The sequence below is a fragment of the Saccopteryx bilineata genome, chromosome 2, assembly GCF_036850765.1.
Source record: "Saccopteryx bilineata isolate mSacBil1 chromosome 2, mSacBil1_pri_phased_curated, whole genome shotgun sequence".
In the NCBI taxonomy this organism is placed as follows: domain Eukaryota; kingdom Metazoa; phylum Chordata; class Mammalia; order Chiroptera; family Emballonuridae; genus Saccopteryx; species Saccopteryx bilineata.
In genome coordinates this window covers 20,294,603-20,316,308 of record NC_089491.1, presented here as the reverse complement: position 1 = coordinate 20,316,308, position 21,706 = coordinate 20,294,603, and the positions used below count along the sequence as shown (strand labels likewise).

Genomic DNA, 21,706 nt, shown 5'->3' with positions numbered 1-21,706 from the left:
ATGTCATGTGAGAGTCCTATGACCAGTGTTAGGGGGAGGTCATAGTGTTTCCATTGTATGAGTGTCACTGGAAAACAACTGGGCTCGAAGTTGGTCTGCCCTGAGCTGGCCAGTAGTGTGTAGGTTCTTAACTTTGTGCAGGAAAGATTTCACAGCATGAGTCCAGGTGATTTTGAGAGTACGTTTATTAAAGCTGGGGCCAGGGAAACAAAGAAAGGGCTTGAGATAGCAGAAGCAACAGGAGAGAGCTTAGGTCAGGGGTCGGGAACCTATGGCTCGCGAGCCAGATGTGGCTTTTTTGATGGCTGCATCTGGCTCGCAGACAAATCTTTAATAAAAATAATAATAACGTTAAAAATATAAAACAGTCTCATGTATTACAATCCATTCATTTCCTACCACTCATGTTTATGGTTGCGGGTGGCTGGAGCCAATCACAGCTGTCCTCTGAGACAACACCAAATTTTTATTGGATAATGTGTGTAAGGTATTTTTCCCCACCGAGAAGGAAGGAAGGGGCCAGAGCCATAAAGTGTGGAATAATAAAAGGCTTTATTGAGTACAGAGCGCTTCCCGCCCAATGAGGTTCCCTGGCCCCGAGGAAGCATGGAGGCCAAGGAAGTCGCAAGGGGTGACCCGTGTGAGAGATATTTAAAGGGTCCCTAGGGTTGTCGAGCTAATACGATGTGGTGAAATCTCACTGGCTGACGGAGGTGTTGCTCTTTTCCAAAGGGCTCTTGGGGAGTTTCTTTTGGTGCGCTTGGTTGTGGGCGGTCCTAGCCAAAGTTCCCAGGCCTGAGTTCCCCACGTGACCTTCCCCCATTGCCCACCACCCTACATTCCCGTCTTTTGTGTTAATTAGGAGTGCCGCTTATTCATCTGGCTACTTCCTACTGATTAGGGGCGCTGTGGGGAGGGGAGATCTGAAGGTGCTGGCTTTGAGGGGTGTCAGGAGGAACATCTGTTTGACTGTGACTGGAGAAACTTCGCTGATGCGGTCCTGTAAGGATTTAAAAAAAAAAAAAAGAGGAGTAATAGGGAGATTTGCAGGGTCCAGCCTTTTGGTGAGATAGAGATGGGTAGAGTCCAGTGGTTCTGACTGCCAGTGGTCCTGCTTGGAGGCAAGCTTGAGGCAAAACTTTATGCTAGGAGTGGCGTATGAAGGGGAAACAACTGCATGTCAGGAGTGGTGTGCAAAGAGGAAAAGATGGGGTGTCCCATCCATTCCCATAACCGAGACCTGTGAGGGAACTAGAGGTCCAGAGTGTGATGGCAGAACAGAGAAAGTAGCCCCTCTGTCCACAAGAAATGAGATGGACTTACCCACTAGTTGCAGCATACCCTGGGTTCTCCAAGTCCAGGCCATGTCCTAAGAGTTTGAGCGATGTGCCCACCTGGCTGGCTTGGCCTTCCCATTCGGATGGCTTGTCCTCCACGTAGAGACACTGAAAAAAGCCTGTTGCCCAAAGGGGCAATCGCTCTGCCAGTGACCGGACTGCTTGCAGTCAGGGCAGGTCTCCGTGGGCAGTTGCGGTTAGGGGCCCTGTCGGTCACAGTGGTCCTGCTTGCCACACTTAAAGCAAGCTCCTGGTGGGGATTTTCTTTGCGGCCTGGACTTGGGTCGTGCGCCTCCTGTGCCTTGCCCCTGTTGCTCTGCCAGCCTCAGGGCTGCCACAAGAGTCTGGGTTTGGAGCATTACCTTCTGCTGCAGGCGGGCCTGGTGAACAGCCTTGGCCTGTTTCTACTAGTTGGGACCATTAAAAACTTTAAATGCCATGTTCACAGGTCCCAGATAGGGGTTTGGGGGTTGAGAATAAGAAGGAGGGGCTTGCCTGACCTGTAGTGGCGCAGTGGATATAGCGTCGACCTGGAAATGCTGAGGTTGCTGGTTCAAAATCCTGGGCTTGCCTGGTCAAGGCACATATGGGAGTTGATGCTTCCAGCTCCTCCCCCTTCTCTCTCTCTCTGTTTCTCTCTCTCCCTCTCTCTCTCTCTCTCTCTCCCTCTCTCTCCCTCTCTCTCTTCTGTAAAAAAAATGAATAAATAAAACTTAAAAAAAAAAAAAAAGAAGGAGGGGCTTGTGGGGAGCCTGGCACCCAGACCCTGCCAGAAACGCTGGAGCTAGAGGCAGGACAGGGCCAGAACTTTCTGCAAGCAGATTGGGGTTGGGCGTCCTGCAAACTGGTATAAGGGCTAATGCCAGGCTGAGAATGGCCTGATGGAGGAGGGATTTAAGAACACAGTGGAGAAGGGAGGGGCCCCTGGCCAGCAGGGGAAGAGAAAGAGAGACTGGTAGTGGTGAATAAGAAACAGGATTTTGCAAAGGGAGGGGAGAAGGCTCTCGGAGGGAAGAGACTCAGGTGGAAGAGGTCCACAGAGGGACCAGAGAGAAGTCGAGAGAGAGAGAGAGAGAGAGAGAGAGAGAGAGAGAGAGACGCCCCCAGGGGTCAGGCAGGAGGGAAAGAGAGTTGGGAGTCTGCAGAGGAGGAAATATTAAGAGCAGATAAGAGCAGAGGTTTTAGGTGAGGTTTCTCTGGCCAGAAAAAGGCCTGTGCGTAGAACAGGGGGCACAGAGATTAAAGATGGGCACGCGAATAACTAGAAGCTCTGTGTGTAAGGGATCTCCAACCAGCTCCCAGCTTTTTTGGCGACAGTTAAATTGGTGAGGGTGTTAAAACTGAAAAGTCCCTTCGGGAGGCTACCTGGTCCTATTATCCAGTGGGTTCTGTGGCCTGGCCACAGCGGAGAAGAACAGTTTCTTCTTCTTTAGGGAGGGAGAGATTTCGGATAAGGCAACTCCTGGAGTGTTTTTGGATTAGGTTTAGATTCTTGTGCCCCCGCAGCCTTCCTCAGTCCTCGGAGTGGTCAGAGTTGAGAACTGGCATCCCAAAACTCAAGCTCTGGCCACGGATGAATAGGGAAAGTGGATGTGCTCAGGACATCTCCATGGGCACACACACACTTGGACGGAAAGAGGTCCCTGATGTAGCTACGGTTTTGGACAGGGAGTCTTGGTGGAAAGAACTGAGGGGAAGGCAGGAGGCAGGGGACTTACTGCACCATGTGCCGAAGTGGATGGAAGGTTGGAGATCCTGGTTCTTTCTTGGAGGGGAAGGGAAGAGGAGTGGTCCTTGCGGACTTCAACTCCCGCTTTCTGCACCAAAATGTAAGGTATTTTTCCCCACCGAGAAGGAAGGAAGCGGCCGGAGCCACGAAGTGTGAAATAATAAGAGGCTTTATTGAGTACAGAGTGCTTCCCACCTGACGAGGTTCCCTGGCCCTGAGAAAACATGGAGCCTGGGGAAGTCGTAACGGATGACCCATGTGAAAGATATTTAAAGGGCCCCTAGGGTGGTCGAGCTAATATGATGTGGTGAAATCTCACTGGCTGACAGAGGTGTCGCTCTTTTCCAAAGGGCTCTTGGGAAGTTTCTTTTGGCGTGCTTGGTTATGGGCAGTTGTTGGGCAGATAAAATATATTATGCTCACTTTGTTAAAGACGGCGCTGCCCACATGGAAGCCCGTCGCCCAGGTGATATTAATATGTGTTGGGGGCGGGCTGTGGGCAGGCAGGATCCTTGTAGCCTGGGGCTTGGTTTTAGGACTAAGCCTTTCCCACCCTTTTTGATGTGGGGTGGTACAATCCCATCATGCCTCAGATAAGTGACTTTGTATCAGACTTCCTTATTTGTATATTGAATTAAAGGTTTTGATTTCTACACTATAAAATGGGGGCAGACCAGGAGCTTGCTCTCTTGGTTCCTGAGATTAGCATTAGAGGAGAGAGCAGAGAGGAGAGCACAGTAAGGCCACGTGGAGGAGAGGAGAGACAGCCAAGATGGCGGAATGCTGAAAGAGAAGCCAGTTAGTGCAGAGTTTGTGTAGAGAGAAGGAGATGGGGAACAAAGGAGAATGAGACTAGTGAGCTAGAAACCTTTGATTCTAGGAAACTTGAATAAGTCATTAGCTTTGTGAGTGCTGAATGAGTGGGTTTTGGAGCCCAATGTGTGTTTTTACTTGCCCACCGGGTGCAAGCTTAGGATTAAAGATAATGACCCACCAGTTCATGGCTCTGTTGTTTCTTTACCATCTGTCCAAATCCAATGTGAACTTGCATGGGCCAGGCTGCTGTGATGGTGGCCACGGATACTGGCCACACAGCGGTCCTAGCCAAAGTTCCCGGACCTGAGTTCCCCACGTGACCTTCCCCCATTGCCCACCACCCTACAATGCATAGTGTACACGGGTCTTTGTATGGCTCTCACGGAATTACATTTTGAAATATGTGGTGTTCATAGCTCTCTCAGCAAAAAGGTTCCCGACCCCTGGCTTAGGTGATCCTGCTTTGGCTCCCTAGAGACTTTTTCATATGAAAGAAGTGAGCCCACAGGGCTGCGTGGACTCACTGAGGAGTAGCAGTCACAGTGATAGAAGTAGGCCATGGTGGGGCTGCTTTTAGCTTACTGAAAAGCCATAGAAAAAGGGGCCTTGGAGGCAGGTTCAGGACCTTAGCCTGGGATGAGCTGCCGCTGCTCACTGATTTCCTGGTTGAAATCTCATGGTGACCCTTAGAGTTTAGGAGAAAGAGAGCACACACCAGCTTCCTTTATTTTGAGAGTTTTTATCTGTTTTCTTTGTCGGTTTTTTATTTATTTTATTTTTTTTATTTTTCTGAAGCTGGAAACGGGGAGAGACAGTCAGACAGACTCCCGCATGCGCCCGACCGGGATCCACCCGGCATGCCCACCAGGGGGCGATGCTCTGCCCCTCTGGGGCGTCGCTCTGTCAAGATCAGAGCCACTCTAGTGCTTGGGGCAGAGGCCAAGGAGCCATCCACAGCGCCCGGGCCATCTTTTGCTCCAATGGAGCCTCGGCTGCAGGAGGGGAAGAGAGAGACAGAGAGGAAGGAGGGGGGGGGGTGGAGAAGCAAATGGGCGCTTCTCCTATGTGCCCTGGCCGGGAATCGAACCCGGGTCCCCCGCACGCCAGGCCGACGCTCTACTGCTGAGCCAACCGGCCAGGGCCTATCTGTTTTCTAAAGGTGGGAATTTTAGGGGAGGATCTCAATAGACTATTTATCAGCTTCCCAGGTGTGTCCTTTAATATGCTAATTAATCAAAATGAGCATTGTTGGTCAAATAAGTTTGTAAAATAGGATTATTTTATGTTCACTTGCTTATAGTTTGCATTGGGGGCTGGGCAGTGCCAGGTATATGTGCATTTGTGAGATTGCAAATTACCTTCCTGCTTGGGAGGGGCCATTATTTTGCTAATGCTTGCTGGAAGAGAGGTTTTCAGGTCAGAAAGTTTTGAAAAGAAGAGAGCAGAAGGAGAAGAGAGAGAGAGAAGCCATGTTTGCAGAGTGAGAGCAGAGAGCATGCACGGTGCTGAGGAAGAAGCCAGTTTGTGCAGGTCGAGAGAGAAGGTGTGCAGATGGAGAACCAGAGGTGAGGGGCTTTGCGAGCTCCATTGAGGCTGGTGGGGCCTTTGATTCTAGGAGAAACTGGAGAAGATTCTACTGGTTGTGGAATTAGAGAATGTGTCAGTGGCTTTGTGAGCCCTGAGTGAAAAGGAAGTGTTTTCCCTCTGTGTCGCTCGTTGGCCTGTGAGAGACTTTAATAAAGGAATGGCCCACCATTTTTTTAAACTTCTTTTTTTTTTTTTTTTTTGTATTTTTCTGAAGCTGGAAACGGGGAGGCAGTCAGACAGACTCCCGCATGCGCCTGACTGAGATCCACCCAGCACACCCACCAGGGAGCGATGCTCTGCCCCTCTGGGGTGTCGCTCTGTCGCGACCAGAGCCACTCTAGCGCCTGGGGCAGAGGCCAAGGAGCCATCCCCAGCGCCCGGGCCATCTTTGCTCCAATGGAGCCTTGGCTGCGGGAGGGGAAGAGAGAGACAGAGAGGAAGGAGAGGGGGAGGGGTGGAGAAGAAGATGGGTGCCTCTCCTGTGTGCCCTGGCCGGGAATCGAACCCGGGACTTCCACACGCCAGGCCGATGCTCTACCACTTAGCCAGCCAGCCAGGGCTGGCCCACCATTTTTTGACTCCACTGTTTCTTTACCATCTGCCTGAATTCGATGAGAATCTGTATGTGAATGGCCATGATGTCGGCTATGGCTACTGGCCATACAAGCATATTAGAGGGGTCAGGATCATTCTCTGTTCATTTTCACCACCACAAAATATCACTGAAGAAGGGCCAGGACCAAAACAGGTCTGCTCTGGCAAGGTCTGGATTGTGTAAACATTTGCTCTTAAGTGTCCTTGGTTAGGGAAGGCAAGACCTTGCAATTTATTATCTGGCTGTAAATTGCTAGACCACTTTGTTCAGGGATCTTTCTCAGTTTCCCCATTGCACGTGCCAAGGAATTTTCCTAGCTTCTTACTATCCTGCCTCATAAGGTAGTATAAGTAATCTAGAGATGATTTAAAGTGTACTGGTGGATGTACACAGGTTATATGCAAATACTATGCCATTAAATATAAGGAATTTGAGTATCCTCAGATTTTGGCATCTGTGGGGGAAGGGAGGTCCTGGATCCAATCCAAGGATACTGAGGTGGCCCTATCTATGTATTAATTAATTTAATCCTCACAATAACTCTACTAACTGTTTTTAACATGAGGTGTGTTGGAATCCATGGGAGTCCGAAAGACCAGAGTAACAGGCTTTATTGAAAGGAAGAAAGGAACCCTGCCGGGCACTTCTCCTGGGGGAGAAGAGCATGGGTTACAGACTAGGGTCCAGTTATATAGTGTTTGGGAGAGCCTGAGGGGATACTGAGGCAAAAGTCCTGGTATGTCCGGAATGCTCCTCCTTGGGGGGCTTTGAGCATGTGGGTGTTGAACCAAAAGTCCTGGTATGTCCGGAGCCCCTCCTTGGGGCGGGTTGTCAACTTTTTGGAATTCCTTTGTCTCAGGGGTGATAGTCCAGTAAGGGTGAGGTCTGACAGATAAGCAAAACAGCAAGAGGGCAGTTTGGAATTCACGTATCTATCAAGGTGCCTGAGGCTCACAGAAGTTAAGTAATTTGCTCAAGGTCACCCAGCAAGTAAATGATAGGCTGTCTAGTTTCCTTAACCAAGGCAATGAGAGACTCCACTTCCCTTGGTCACTGTTGTCCTGGGGCCTTGAAGATAGCTATTGCTCCTTCTTCCAGAATTTCGACTTGTTTCTGAACAGTCATACCTCAAAATGGGCATATTCTTTCCTTAGTCTTGCCAATCCTTTTCTAGGGACAAGGCCCAGGATCCACTCTGTACTCTTCAGATGACTTTGCAAATCTTTGCTCTGGCAGGCTGGCTCAAGACTTCAAGCCTTCCCTTGGAGGGCAGTTGCTTCACTCTCATTTCCTACTTATTGTGGGACATCACCCCAGTGTACCCGAGTTCTCACAACAAACACCCACTCCGAAAATCAGAAGAAACCAAACCAGTCTGGAAATTTCCGAGAACAAATAGTCTAATGTTTCTCTACACAATAAACTTTTGAAATGCTATGAGGAAAAAAAAAATCTGGAATCTGAAGATATTTAAATGCTTTGAGGAAGCTGGCTGTTAGAGGAACCCTGGTGTGAAGGCTTTTGTTAAGTGGAGAACCAGATTTGTAAATCAAACAATTACCCCCTAGTCAGATAAAAACAACAGTTTCCATTTCCTGGCACTTATCACAGAATAGAAACTGGGAGGACTTCACATCCATTTTCTCTCCCCCTTTTCATAACAGCCTTACTGTGACATAATTCACATACTGTACCATTCAGCCTTTAAAGCATACAATTTGGTGCTCTAAGTATATTCATAAGGTTGTGCAACCATCACCACTAATTCCAGAACATTTCCCTGATTGCAAAAAGAACCCCCTACCAGTTAGTAGCCACTTCTTCATTCCCTCGCCCTACAGCCCTGGTTAGCCAATAGTCATTCTACTCAGGATCTCTAAAGATTTGCCTATTCTAGACATTTTACATAAATGGAACTGGACAATATGTCATCTTCTGTGACTGGCTTCACTTAGTGTAATGCTACTGAAGTCCCTACATATTGCAGCATGTATCAGTAACCTTATTCCTTTATTTATAAAAATATTCCATTGTATGGAAACACCACATTTTATTTATCCACTTATCAGTTGATGGGCATTTGGGGTGTGTAAAGCCAGTAGCCAGGGCTACCATCATCACAGCCGCCTGGCCCACGCAGGTCCGCATTGGATTTGGACAGTCGGTAAAGAAACAACGGAGTGAAAAACTGGTGGGCCATCATCTTTAATCCTACTTGTATCCGGCGGGCAAGTACAACACACACTGGGCTCCAAAACCCACTCACATTCAGTGCTCACAAAGCTACTGATTTATCCGAGTTTCCTAGAATCAAAGGTTTCTAGCTCACCAGACTTATTCACCTCTGTTCCCCATCTCCTTCCTTCTCCCTGCACAAACTCTGCACAAACTGGCTTCTCACTCAACACTCTGCCATTTTGGCTGCTTCTCCTGGCCTCCTCCACGTGGCCTTTCTCTGCTTTCCTTTCTGCTCTCGCCTCTAATGATAATCTCAGGAACCAAGAGCAAGCTCCCGTTCTGCTCCCACTTTAGAGTGTAGAAATCAAAACCTTAATCCAATATATAAAATAGGGAAGTCTCTAATACAAAGTCACTTATTTGAGGCATGATGGGATTGCACCACCCCACATCAAAAAGGGTGGAAAAGGCTTAATCCCAAAACTAAGCCCCAGGCTACAAGGATCCTGCCTGCCCACCGCCCACAGAGACACACATTAATATCACCTGGGCAACGGCCTCCATGTGGGCAGCGCCATCTTTAACAAAGTGAGCATAATATATTTTATCTGCCCAACAGGGTGTTTCTACTTTTTGGCCACCATTATCTCTGTCTCTTGTTTTTTCCTGTGTACTACAGTATTAGTAAATTTTTTTTGCACTTTTTATTTTTCCATTACAGTTTATTTCAATATTATTTTTTATTGGTTCCAGGTTTACAGCATAGTGCGGTGATGGGCAATCTTTTGAGCTTGGTGTGTCAAAATTCACCAAAAAACCCAGCATAACTCGGGTGGTGTGTCACTTCGAGAAAAAAACCCATAATTTCGCGGTATTTATAGCTTAAATAACAAAAATGTATAATTGTGATATATAACTGTATTTAATAAACCAAAAACTAATTATTTAACTTACCTGCTTAGTGACTTCTTTGTTCGTCAGCCGGTTTCTTTTGTTGGTATTGATATTATTTAACTTGTGTGGGGAGCCGTGAACTAAGATAAGTGAGGGAGAGGGGGAATTCTTTAACTAACCTGCCTATTAGTGACTTTTTTGTTGAATTTCATTGGCTAAATCTTCAATTGAAGGTTGGTATTTTGTACACTTCAAGCCCAAGCAAGAGCTACTAACTTCATCTGTCAATCTGTTTCTTTTGTTGGTTTTGATATTATTTAACGCTGAAAATAAGGTCTCACAAAAGTATGTAGAGGGAAAAATTGTTGGTAAAGCCATTGCTCTATTTTTCAGGGTCCTAAAAGTGTCTGGTAATTGGTTCCAGGCACTCCAAATTTCCTGTTTGTAGTGGCACTCCTCTTGATTCTCCAAGCGACACCTTTCCAGATTCTCAAGCTTTGACCTCAAGTCGACAAACACCTGAGCCCAGATGCTACTTGAAATTCTGCAAGTTGCATCTTATGTAAAATAAGATGGCCTGACCTGTGGTGGCGCAGTGGATAAAGCGTGGGCCTGGAACACTGAGGTCGCCAGTTCAAAACCCTGGGCTTGCCTGGTCAAGGCACATATGGGAGTTGATGCTTCCTGCTCCTCCCTACCCCTTCTCTCTCTCTCTCTCTCTCTCTCACTCTCTCTAAAAATTAATAAAAGAAAAATTAAAAAAAAAAGAAAATGTGTTAATTAAAAAAAAAAAATTAAGATGGCTGCTGCTATTTCTAATGGTGGGAAACAGCATCCAGAGCACAGGCCCTCACCTCTCCCAGCCTCCCCCTCATTTATCTCAGTAATGATGGTCAATTAGAAATCCACGACACCCCAGAATAGTAGATTGGATGATAGTTGCTGTGGTTATGTGGTTGCTGGTAATGGCGATCACAGGGCCTCAGGGATGCGTCCCCCCGGCATTCCACTGCTCCCTGCTCCACTGGCCAGAAATGAGGTCCAAGATCCCCTAACGGCCTAACTGGAAGTCCCAGAACCAGACTGCACCTGGCCATGCAGGAGCCGAGGATGAAACGTCCTTCTCGGCATGCGGCCCCATACTTCTCTGGTATGCGGCCGTATGTCATTGAAAATGGCTATGTGTGTCATAGGTTCGCCATCACGGGCATAGTGGTTAGACAATCATATACTTTATAAATTGTCCCCCAACCGATATTTTCACCTGGCACCATTCATACTTATTACAACATTATTGACTATTACCTATGCTGGACTTTACATCCCCCTTACTATTCTGTGACTGCCAGTCTGTACTTCTTAATCCTTTCACCTCTTTCACCCCGTCCCCCACCCACTCCTCACTCTGGTAACCACCAGTCTGCTCTCTATGAGTCTGTTTCAATTATTATTTTTTTTAGTCTGTTTCAGTTTCGATTGTTTCCTTATTTTGTTCTTTTGATTCCTCATATAAGTGAAATCATATACCATTATCTCTTTTAATCCTTATCCCACCCTTAGAAATGTATATTACTCTCCATTGATTGATTTAGTAAGTTACTTTTTTTTAGAACACTAAAAATGGGCCCTGGCCGGTTGGCTCAGCGGTAGAGCATCGGCCTAGTGTGCGGAGGACCCCGGGTTCGATTCCCGGCCAGGACACACGGGAGAAGCGCCCATTTGCTTCTCCACCCCTCCGCCGCGCCTTCCTCTCCATCTCTCTCTTCCCCTCCCGCAGCCAAGGCTCCATTGGAGCAAAGATGGCCCGGGGCGCTGGGGATGGCTCTGTGGCCTCTGCCTCAGGCGCTAGAGTGGCTCTGGTCGCAACATGGCGACACCCAGGATGGGCAGAGCGTCGCCCCTGGTGGGCATGCCGGGTGGATCCCGGTCGGGCACATGCGGGAGTCTGTCTGACTGTCTCTCCCTGTTTCCAGCTTCAGAAAAATGCAAAAAAAAAAACAACAACAAAAAAAACCCACTAAAAATGGCAAACTGTCCCAAGAAATCATTGACTGGACTTAGAAATTCCAGACACCAAGTATTGGTTCTTATATCATGAAAAGGGTAGTGTAACCAAGTAGAAACTTCATTTCTCTCATATGATCTTTTGTCCTTTCTTTCCTTTAGATTCACACTGGCCTTACCCAGCACCCTGACTCACCTGCCTCCTTCTCCCTTGCACATCCACTCCCTTACACATTTAGACCTCAGGACAATGAGGTTCTGATCAGCATCAGATATATAATTTTAGGAACATGGCCTCCAGTCTGCTGACCACAGAGTTTTAGTCAAAACCGAATGAAGCAACATCTTGGCTGACATTAGGAACAGATGCACTGATCAACTACCCCCTACCCTAGTACTGACTAATTAGTAGAGACCGTGACCCTGACCCTAACTCCCTTAGTTACCATGATTAATGATTTTTTCCCCCCTATGTAACTCATCCCCTGGGAGCCACTGGAGAGCCACGTCTTTGAGCATTAGCTTACCTGTGACTTCTGGCATGGGCCACTTCCTAAAAACAAACTCTTAACTTTCTTTGCTGCAAGCTCCTGTTTCTGTCATACTGGGTTTTGATACACACAGAAAAACGAACTCCTTTTGTTCAGTAACATAGTAGTTCTGGGTTGTAGCCTCCTTTTCAACTCTATCCCTAACCTCAATTAAATGAAAATGTCTTGAGCTATGAATCCAGCTCCTCCTTCAGTGCAGAGATCTTTCTGTGAAGAAAGGTTCTCGTGGGTTTTTTTTTAGATTTTTATTTATTCATTTTTAGAGAAAGAGAATGAGAGAGAGAGAGAGAGAGAGAGAGAGAGAGAAGGGGGGAGGAGCAGAAAGCATCAACTCCCATATGTGCCTTGACCAGGCAAGGTCAGGGTTTCAAACCAGCAACCTCAGAGTTTCGGGTCGACGCTTTATCCACTGTGACACCACAGGTCAGGCCAGTTTTGGCATTCTTAACTTCTCAGCAGTTGGAGGACCCCAAGAGATCAGCCGGCTGGCTCTTTCCACGGCCCACAAGATTCTAGTAGAAGAGCACAGTGGGCCAGATGTTCCGTTCTGCAGCCCTGGATGGATTCCAATATTCTGACAGTGAATAGGGATGTGACTTTAGGCAAGTTACTGAACCTCTTTGAGCTTCAGTTTGGTCACTACTGACTAAGATACTGACTAAGATTAATAATACTACTTCCAAGCTGCTGTCAGGAGTAAGTTAAGTGTCCTAGGACAGTGCCTATCGTACTGTACATCAACCACTGTCTTCCTCTGTCTCAATTCCTGGTATGAGACAGCAGCTCCCCGCCACCGTCCCCACACTCACCCCTACCCTTACCCACCAATCCAGGCAGGCAGGTCCCTAACCCTCTCATCGACCTCAGTCCCCCACCCTTGCCACCCTCCACTCCTTCCTGGCTAACTTCTCGTTTTTCTGATTTTACTTTAAATGCCACTTCCTTGGAAGGGCCTTCAGACACAGCCACACCCTCTATCCTTATTCCTTCTTAAAGCACATTGCGTTTTTCCTTCATTACTTATCAGTTTGCAATTTTAATCTGTTCTTGTCCATTAACCGTGCGCCCCATCTTGTCTGTCTTGCTCTCTGCTGTACCTTCCACATATACTCAGTGCTCTAGGATCACAGCAGACATTCATGAAATACGAATATTTCAATCCTTCCCTCAATTCGGGTTCAGAAAAGGAGTATTCCTTCCTCCAAACCACACAGCAGATTAGACGTCAGACTTGAGCCAAATCTCCCTTCCTATTCCCTGTCCAGACGCCTTCTAGAACCTGGCAAGACTGTTCCTCATCTGCCCTCTAATATATTTGAGTCCCAAGGAAAATTCCAGAAACCAGGAAAATAAAGCAGTGTGCAGAATAGGATAAATGATTTAGGTTGGTCCCTGCTCGCTGGACCTTAATGTGGTAATATTGTAAAACGAGGCATTAAGACAATGAGGGCGTGGCCAGGTGGCGAAAACTACTGAACCAACTAAGGACCAGACACCACTGAAACAGGCCTGGGATGTACGACTGCAAAACATGCAGACGAATCTGCGCCGGCGCAGTCGAGCGCCTCCGCTCTTCCCTCTCCGACCCGCCCCACCCCTCCTAGTCACGGGACGCCAAGGGCAGTCAGCTGAGCCGGCGCTGCGAAGGTCACGTGACGGAGGGCGGGGCGCCGCCGCAGGGCGCAGGCGCAAATCTTGGGTTTGGGTCAGCTGACCGGTGGGGCGACCGAGCCGATTTAGGCCGCTCAGCTCGGCTTTGGTGTCCCCGCCACCATGGCCAGTCAGTCGCAGGGCATCCAGCAGCTGCTGCAGGCTGAGAAGCGGGCCGCCGAGAAGGTGTCCGAGGCCCGGAAGCGTGAGTTTCGGGGTGGGGCGGCCAGGCGTGGCGCGAGGCCCGGGAACGCCGCCAAGCTGCGAGCGGTGGTCGGTGGATGAGGCCCCGCAACTCTGCGGGGTGGGGGTGGTGGGCGATCGCGGAGGGGTGTGTTTCAAGGCTCTGGAAGGCGTGTAGGCCGGCTGGAAGTTGCGTTGTGGGATAATAGATCGGGCGTGTAGACAACAATGGGTGGGCGTTTTTCTGGGTGTCTGGGAGGCGTGTACAATGGGGATATCTAAGCGGGATTCATTGTCTTCCCCCTACCCACTGTTTTTGCTTTTCTGGGTGCTCTTTCGCAGAGAAGGCAGCCACCATCCATGCAGCTGCTCAGTTCTATTTGCTCATCTCCCTCGTTCTTCACCTTTAGTCGTGATGGTTTATGTATCTGTTCATTTTTACCTCCTCCATACCGCCAGGATCTTAGTCCAGGTCATCAAGTTCTCCGAGGCTCCTATAGCAGGCTAATTCGTTGAGTCCTTCAGTGTTTTTAAAATGTGGCTGATGGGTACCAAGCACGGTGTCCGATGTGTCTGTGACCTCTGTCATCGTGGTATTTAGAATCCCAGTGAAGGCAGCAGATACTGGGTCGGTTAATTGCAAGTGAATTGAGAAATGCGAGGTTGCTAAAGAATTTAACAGGTAGATCTAATCTAGACTGGTGAGTGGAAATTTCCTCTTCTCCAGTCCATTCGCACTGCAGTTGCCCTCCTGGAATGCTACTGTGACTTTCCCACCACCTTCACAGCCAACAGACGTTTAGTGCCTGCAGAATAAAGCCCAACTTCCTTATTAGAGTGTTGGAGGCACCTTTGGATCAGTTCTTGCTTTCTTCCCTCATCTCACAGGTACTCTCCTCCACACTGCTGAACCACTGTGATTCCTCAAAGGCACCTTCGTTAGTTTCCCTGCAAGCTTTTGCATAGCTGTTTGCCCTGATTGCATGAGGCTTTTCCCACTTTCTTGTGTTTGTTCTCTTTTAACCTTCCTCCAGATGTCAAAATTGAAGCAGCAGTTATTCTAAGAAGCCTTTCCTGACTTGACCTTCTCCCCTCAGACTAGGATAGGAGTCCTATTTCTGTCATTGCAGTGCAATTACTACCTGTGTCTTCATATGGCTCAGTCACTCTGCTCACCTTATGGAGATGAGGGACTGTGTCTGATTTATGTATTCAGTTTTTCATCTGGTGAGATGGATATTTCTATTCCTACTTTACAGATGGGAAAAATGAGGCTCAGAGAGACATGATTTGGACACATCCTGGGAAGTAGCATAGCTGGGGTTTGGAGGCCTCCTTTCTTGTGCAAAGATAAAATACTCGTTGTAGTAATTCCGTGCTGTTTCTCCTAGTATAAGACACACTTACACCCAAGTTCAGGGCTGCTTTGTGATCCTCTATGTTTCATAGAAAAAGCTTTCTTTGAGGCAGCTGGGGATGGGAACAAGCCTTTTAGACTTGCTCTGGTGACTGGAAAGTTCTGTTTTCCTCACAAATTGTTTCTGATTATGCCCTTGACACAGTAGTTCCAGAATGACTTCTGGATGGCTCATCAGTAACAAGTTGTACTGTTGGGAAGCATGTGAGATTATTTGGGGGAAGTGCAGGAACAAACAGTTGGAATATGGTAGGAATAATTATGAATGCTTTGGAGAAATGGGTCATGTTTTACACCATTCTTGATCCCATCAAGTCTGGTGCAGGTGCCTGTGTATTTCAGTAGCTACATTTGTACTGAATTAACTTGTTTTTAAAGAGTTTATGGCTAATATACATCTCAGGATTTGCAATAACTAGGAACAGAAGTATTGAGAAGCACTACAATTAAAAAAAAATTATTGCCTTTCTTGTTCTGTAATTTATAATTGACTTGCTTAGTTAGTAATTGGAAAGAGGCAGTGCATGATGTGGTATAATGGTGCAACCCAAATTTTTCATGTAATTATTGCTTTGAGCCATAATACTTTAAAAAAAAATAATTGTGTTATGGTTTATTTCATTGGAGTGAAGCAACACTGGTTCCCGTATATAAGGCCCCTTAAAAACAAGATTGAGGAGAAAAAGCATTTCCAGTTCACGTATTTATTTTTAGTTTTCAGAGAAGCCTGTCAAAATTGAATGTTGAAAGGCAGAGAATGTATTATTATCTTGGTGATTAATTCAGGGAGCCGTGGGAGTTGGGAGTGATCAGGAGGGTGGTATTGTGAAATTATATGGAGCTACTGCATGATGTTTGGGCCATTAGTGCCATTTGTAGATGGTTGGTTTGGATAAGATCTCTGGCTTTGAAATTTAGCTTCGAATACAACTGATGAGGATAGTATGAAGAGCACTGGGCACAGGTTGGTTGAGCGGAGAGCAGCTAGGTTCTAAATAGTGCTGAAGTAAATATACGCTTGCAGAAGTAGTCTTTTTTTTTTTTTTTTTTTAATATTTTATTTATTGGTTTTTTAGAGAGAGAGGAGTGAGAGAGAGAGAGAAGGGGGAGGAGCAGGAAGCTTCGACTCCCATATGTGCCTTGACCGGGCAAGCCCAAGGTTTCGAACCGGCGACCTCAGTGTTCCAGGTTGACGCTTTATCCCACTGCGCCACCACAGGTCAGGCCTTGCAGAAGTAGTCTTGGAGTGCTTAGAGAGAGATCTGTTGATTGATTGAGACTTGCCTCACGGAGTGTTGATGTAATGGGTCATTAGGGTCCAGGATTCTATTCTTTCTTAATCAGGAGGTGGAAGGTTAAATTAATTTCATTCGTCCACATGGGTTGAGTGGAATTTGGGCAATTGATATAAAATGATGTATAATAAAGCTTAGTTTTAGATGCCGGATATTTTTTGCTTCGAATTACATAAATCTTCAGATTGATTGCCTACCACCCCCACTCCTACCCCCGTTTGAGTATCTGAAAACTTTGGTGAACAGAGAGTAAAAGTGTCTGTTAGTAGGTCTTGGGGTCTCTTTTTATACAAGTTCCAATAGAACTTAGAGAATTTTTCCAGTGTGTATTATACTAGTGTCTTCTAGAAACCAGACCACCTGTGTCTCTGTGCAGTCTTACTGTCCATTGCTCTTCGTTTTCCTTCCCAATACCACTTTCATTACCCAGACCCTTGTGCACAGGCTTGGCTTTTAGGTTCCAGTATGACATCATCTGTTTCATTAGTTAGATTTTTGGTTGCTGTCCCTGGGGAGCATATTAGTCTTCTTGCAAGGCTTCTAAGCAGAGCTCCAACTGTAATCAACATAAGATGTTTACTTCTTGGGAAGAGGAAGAGTTCCTTAGATGGCTGATGTCACCCGTCGGTTCTTGGTAGTTGAGATTGGAAGAATATTCTGATGCATTCTGAAGTTATTTTTTCATCATCTTTACAGTCTGTAGTTATGGAAGGCAGTCAGTCCTTTTTATTTAGTTACTTTCTAGTTAAAGCTTGCAGGAGGCAGGAATCTATACTGTCAGTAAGCTCTGAATTCCCTGTCTCCCTTGAATGTCTCTTGCAACCATATCTTTAAAAACTTTTTTCTTTGTTTACATTAGATTGTGTGTGTGTGTGTGTGTGTGTGTGTGTGAGAGAGAGAGAGAGAGAGAGAGAGAGAATGACAGACAGAGCTGGACAGATGGGGACAGGCAGACAGGAAGGGAGAGAGATGAGAAGCATCAGTTCTTCATTGTGGCACCTTAGTTGTTTGTTCATTGCTTTCTCATATATGCCTTGATGGGGGTGGGGGTGGTGGCTACAGCAGAGCGAGTGACCCCTTGTTTAAGCCAGTGAGTGACCTTGGGCTTCAAGCCAGCAACCATGGGGTCATGTCTGTAATCTCACGCGCAAGCCAGAGTCCCCATGCTCAAGCTGGATGAGCCTGCGCTCTAGCTGGTGACCTTGTAGTTTTGACCCTGGGTCCTCAGTGTCCCAGTTCGATGCTCTATCCACTGCACCACCGCCTGGTCAGGCTGTTTATGTTAGAATTTACCACCTCAGTTTCTGCTTCCTCATTTTGTCTTTTAACCACTTCCTGATGTAGCTTGTTCTTTTGATTGAAAACAGGAAAGAACCGGAGACTGAAACAGGCCAAAGAAGAGGCTCAGGCTGAAATTGAGCAGTACCGCCTGCAGAGGGAGAAGGAGTTCAAGGCCAAGGAAGCTGCGGTGGGTTCCGTTTATTTTCACTACTGCTCTAGTGTGGAGGCTTCCCTCCCCACCCCTTCCCTCCAGGCTCTCAAAACACCCAGCATAGCTTGCTGATTCTCACTCTGGCTGAATTTTAAAATTTTGGTTATTGAATGTTTTGTTAGATTCTCAGGCTGAATCTCTTAGGGCGACCAATTTGTAACTGACGTTGGATCTTAGTCTTCACTTATTCAGTCATTTAAAAATAGCTGTCAAACAGGTACCATGTGCCAGGCCCTGTGCCAGGTGCTAGGTGGTGAGCTGTGAACAGAAATAGACATGGTCCTTGCCCTCATGGCGCTTACTGACTGGTGGTCAAGGAGACTCAGTAATGAATGCAAGTCCTACAAACCCGCCTCTGTGGAAGGGTGGTGGCAGAGATACACAGATCACACGGAGCCCCCCTTTGGTGACGATAAAGACACGTACCAGTAGTATAGGCTAGATGACCAGGCGTGGAGTGCGTACAGCAGAGCGAGTGACCCCAACGAGTATAGAAACACGTTGCCAAAAGTATAAAGGAAGCAGGGAAAATTCTGGAAAGGGAAAAGGATAGAGGAGATCTTCACGGAGAAAAGAAACTCCATCAGGATTGTTGGGTATAGGTCAGGGGTCCCCAACCCCCGGGCCACGGGTCGATACCGGTCCGTGGGCCATTTGGTACCGGTCCGCAGAGAAAGAATAAATAACTTACATTATTTCCGTTTTATTTATATTTAGGTCTGAACGATGTTTTAGTTTATAAAAATGACCAGATTCCCTGTTACATCCGTCTAAGACTCACTCTTGACACTTGTCTCGGTCACGTGATACATTTATCTGTCCCACCCTAAAGGCTGGTCTGTGAAAATATTTTCTGACATTAAACTGGTCCGTGGCCTAAAAAAGGTTGGGACCACTGGTATAGGTAACAGAAAACAGTTCAAACTCGCTTAGACAAAACGGGAATGAGTGAAATACCCAGATAAAGCTAACTTGTTTTTTATCCAGAAGCTTAAAGAAAGATCCAAGGACACTATTTTCATCTCTCAGCTCTGCCTTTGGCTCTGTGGGCTTCATTCTCAAGTTCTGCATTGTGGCCTCTGCGAGTTCCAGGTGCACATGCTTCCCTCTTAGCAGTAAATAGCCAGAGTTTCACTCATGTTTGCATTGGGCAATGACAGTGTTATTAAAACTTAAAATATTTCTCTGACTCTTAACCTGGGGCAGATTGGTGCTGTACATTGTCAGACTGCCCACAGAACTGTGTAGAAATACTCGTGGGGTCAGCCATCTCATCTCGTTTTCACATTGCTGCTGCAGTCGCTTATGGAGACAGTATCTGTATTGTGCCACAAGCATGAGCTCTCAGTTCTTCTAGTATTCCATTCTAACTTCTTCAGCATTGGGTCCTGGGGTTTGGCATAGAGTTTATGTTCATAGAATAGAGCTAGTGGGGTTATGGACTTTTAAGAAATACGACCTAGCAACTGAGCTAACCATTATGAAATGCCTCAGGGTATTCCTCTAGTGTGAACAGTTATAGCAGAGGGTGAAGAGCCCTAGATTTGAATCTTAGCATGTTTACCATGACCTCTTGAGCCTTGGTTTCCTCATCTGTGGAAAGGGGAGTGATAGCCTCCTCATAGGTTATGGAGGAATAGGTAATGTGAGAGCATGCTTTGTAAACTGTCTTGTGTTATACAGATGGAACGGGATATAGTTGTTATATGTAGTGAGGGGAGAACAGGTTAGGTGATACAAAGGGTCAGACACAAAAAGTATGTGTTAAGAACCTGATAGGTCAAGCTGTAATAATGTAGGTATAGCGGCTAACAGAAAGCTATCCATAATGTGACGGCAGTAGATCAGTGTTTGTAAAACTGTGAATGGAGACTGAAGGTGTAAGACATACATACAGTAAAATATTAAAGCAGTTAAATGGGGCAGTGGTGAGAAGTTTCTCTCCCACCCAGACCTATAGTTCTCCTCAGAGATAGTCACTATGCATAATATCTTGTGTATTCTAGAATATTCATGTTTGAAAGAACAGGTATTATGTATTTATAATACTAATGAATCGCCCGCTGAACTTGAGCTAAACTTTGTATTGCATCCCAAATTGCATCCCCCTTGTGCCTTTGTGTTTATTATTTTTTCTAAAGTTTTTTTAAACACCATATATTCCCCCCCATTTAAAACCAAACAAGCGAACTTATATATTAACCACTGACACCATTCTATTATCTTGCTTTCTTTCCCTAAAACTGCATATTTTATAGTTCATTCTGTCTTGTTATACCCACTTAGCTCATCTCTCTCAATAGCTAAATGTGGTGTAGATGCGCCAGCATTTGTTTAACCACTTTTCAGTCCTCGGGCCTTCAGGTCCCTTCCAGTCTTTGGTTAGGCTGTGTGTTCGACTCTAGGGAGAGGTCAGCATGTTGCTCTCTGGAAGAACTTCCTATCAGTGGAAATGCTGTGCAGTTTACTCCTTGATAGATGTTTTCAGGTTGGCCACCAAAGTGACTGCATCAGTTTTTGCTTCCATTAACTCTGAGAATGCCAACTTCCTGCATGCTCTTTAATATCGAGGCTTCATTGCCTACTGCTGCTTGTTTATATTCATTGATAACATTGGGTTTTTCCAAAAGTACGAAAGTTGCTTAGCAATTTTCCTGGCTAATCAGAGCATCGTTCTGACATTCCATGTGTCATTACTCCTGACCGCAGGCTCTGGGATCCCATGGCAGTTGCAGCACTGAAGTGGAGAAGGAAACTCAGGAGAAGATGACCATCCTCCAGACTTACTTCCAGCAGAACAGGGATGAAGTTCTGGATAACCTCTTGGCCTTTGTCTGCAACATCCGGCCAGAAATCCATGAAAACTATCGCATAAACGGATAGGGAAGAACAAAGAAGCACCTGGTCCGTGGATTGGCCTTTAAGATGCCTCCATGGATAGGAAGCTTCTGCAAAGCTTGAGTTACATTCCTGTGAAAGGCATTAAATTATTCTCTATGTTATATAGTAGGTCTTTTTACTTTTTGAAGAACAGCAAATCTAGTTACTTTTACAAACTTAGACCTTATCCAAAGATTTCATCTTTTTACCTCTTACTAGAAATTTAATGGGTATATATTGTCTGTTTTTCTATGCCGTTTAGCTCAAGCAACGTATATATTGACTTTTTCTTTCTTAGATGTAGTAAGAAACACCTTTTTTTTTTTTTTTTTTTTTTAAAGAAAGAAAGGGATTAAATGTACTTGTTTTCCCTAAAGCTTTCTTGAAGGTCAGGGGCTTTCTCTATGAAAAAGTAGTAAATAGTTGTTTGTAACCTCTGTAAAGCAGCAGCCAGCCTTACAATAGTCCTTTCTGACTAAAGGTTAGAACAGTGAATGCTAGTGTAATTGTTTGGGCTGCTTTTAGTATCTCTTGCTCAAAATTACTAGATGATAGAATTCAAGAACTTGTTACATGTTATTACTTGGTGTACTGATAATCATTTAAAAGTAAAGACTGTTTGTCATGCATTTTTCCCCTTTGGTTCATTCTTTTTGATGATGCAGAGTATGTTGATGCAGATGTTTTGCACAATTTCACTGAGGAAATTAAATTAGTACATGTATCACATACACATTCCCGCATGTACTTAGAAAATATTCTTGGTCTGCATCTTAGCTGGAAGGAAAGAATCACTTGTGATTTCACCCACCAGCTGTTTTGAAAACAAGCAGCTAGTAAGTCAGCAGTTGCCTTTTGTCCAGAGCACCCTGGCCTGGGGCAGCCTGGGGCAGGTTACCAAGCACGTTTCTTTCCTGGTTGGGTAAATGATATGTGCAGTGCCTACAGAAGCGTCACTTATGAGTTAAGGACTCTGTAACTCGCCTAGTCAAAAGTCTTTGGCTGAAAAATAATTTCTGGTAGGTAGAAACAGTTACAAGAGACATTGCAATGTCCCTGCTTATTCTGAAACAGTACAAGAGAATTAGATGGCCTTAT

At 46.0% G+C, this 21,706-nt stretch overlaps 1 protein-coding gene across 1 annotated transcript; it reads left to right on the top strand.

The window, feature by feature from the left end:
• The first annotated feature begins 13,373 nt into the window (after positions 1-13,373).
• ATP6V1G1 (ATPase H+ transporting V1 subunit G1) lies at positions 13,374-21,237 on the top strand. The gene is made up of 3 exons (XM_066256406.1): positions 13,374-13,546; positions 17,604-17,704; positions 20,438-21,237. The coding sequence occupies exons 1-3, from the start codon at positions 13,465-13,467 to the stop codon at positions 20,609-20,611; spliced, it is 357 nt and encodes a 118-aa protein (XP_066112503.1). The 5' UTR covers positions 13,374-13,464; the 3' UTR covers positions 20,612-21,237.
• Positions 21,238-21,706: the final 469 nt, after the last annotated feature.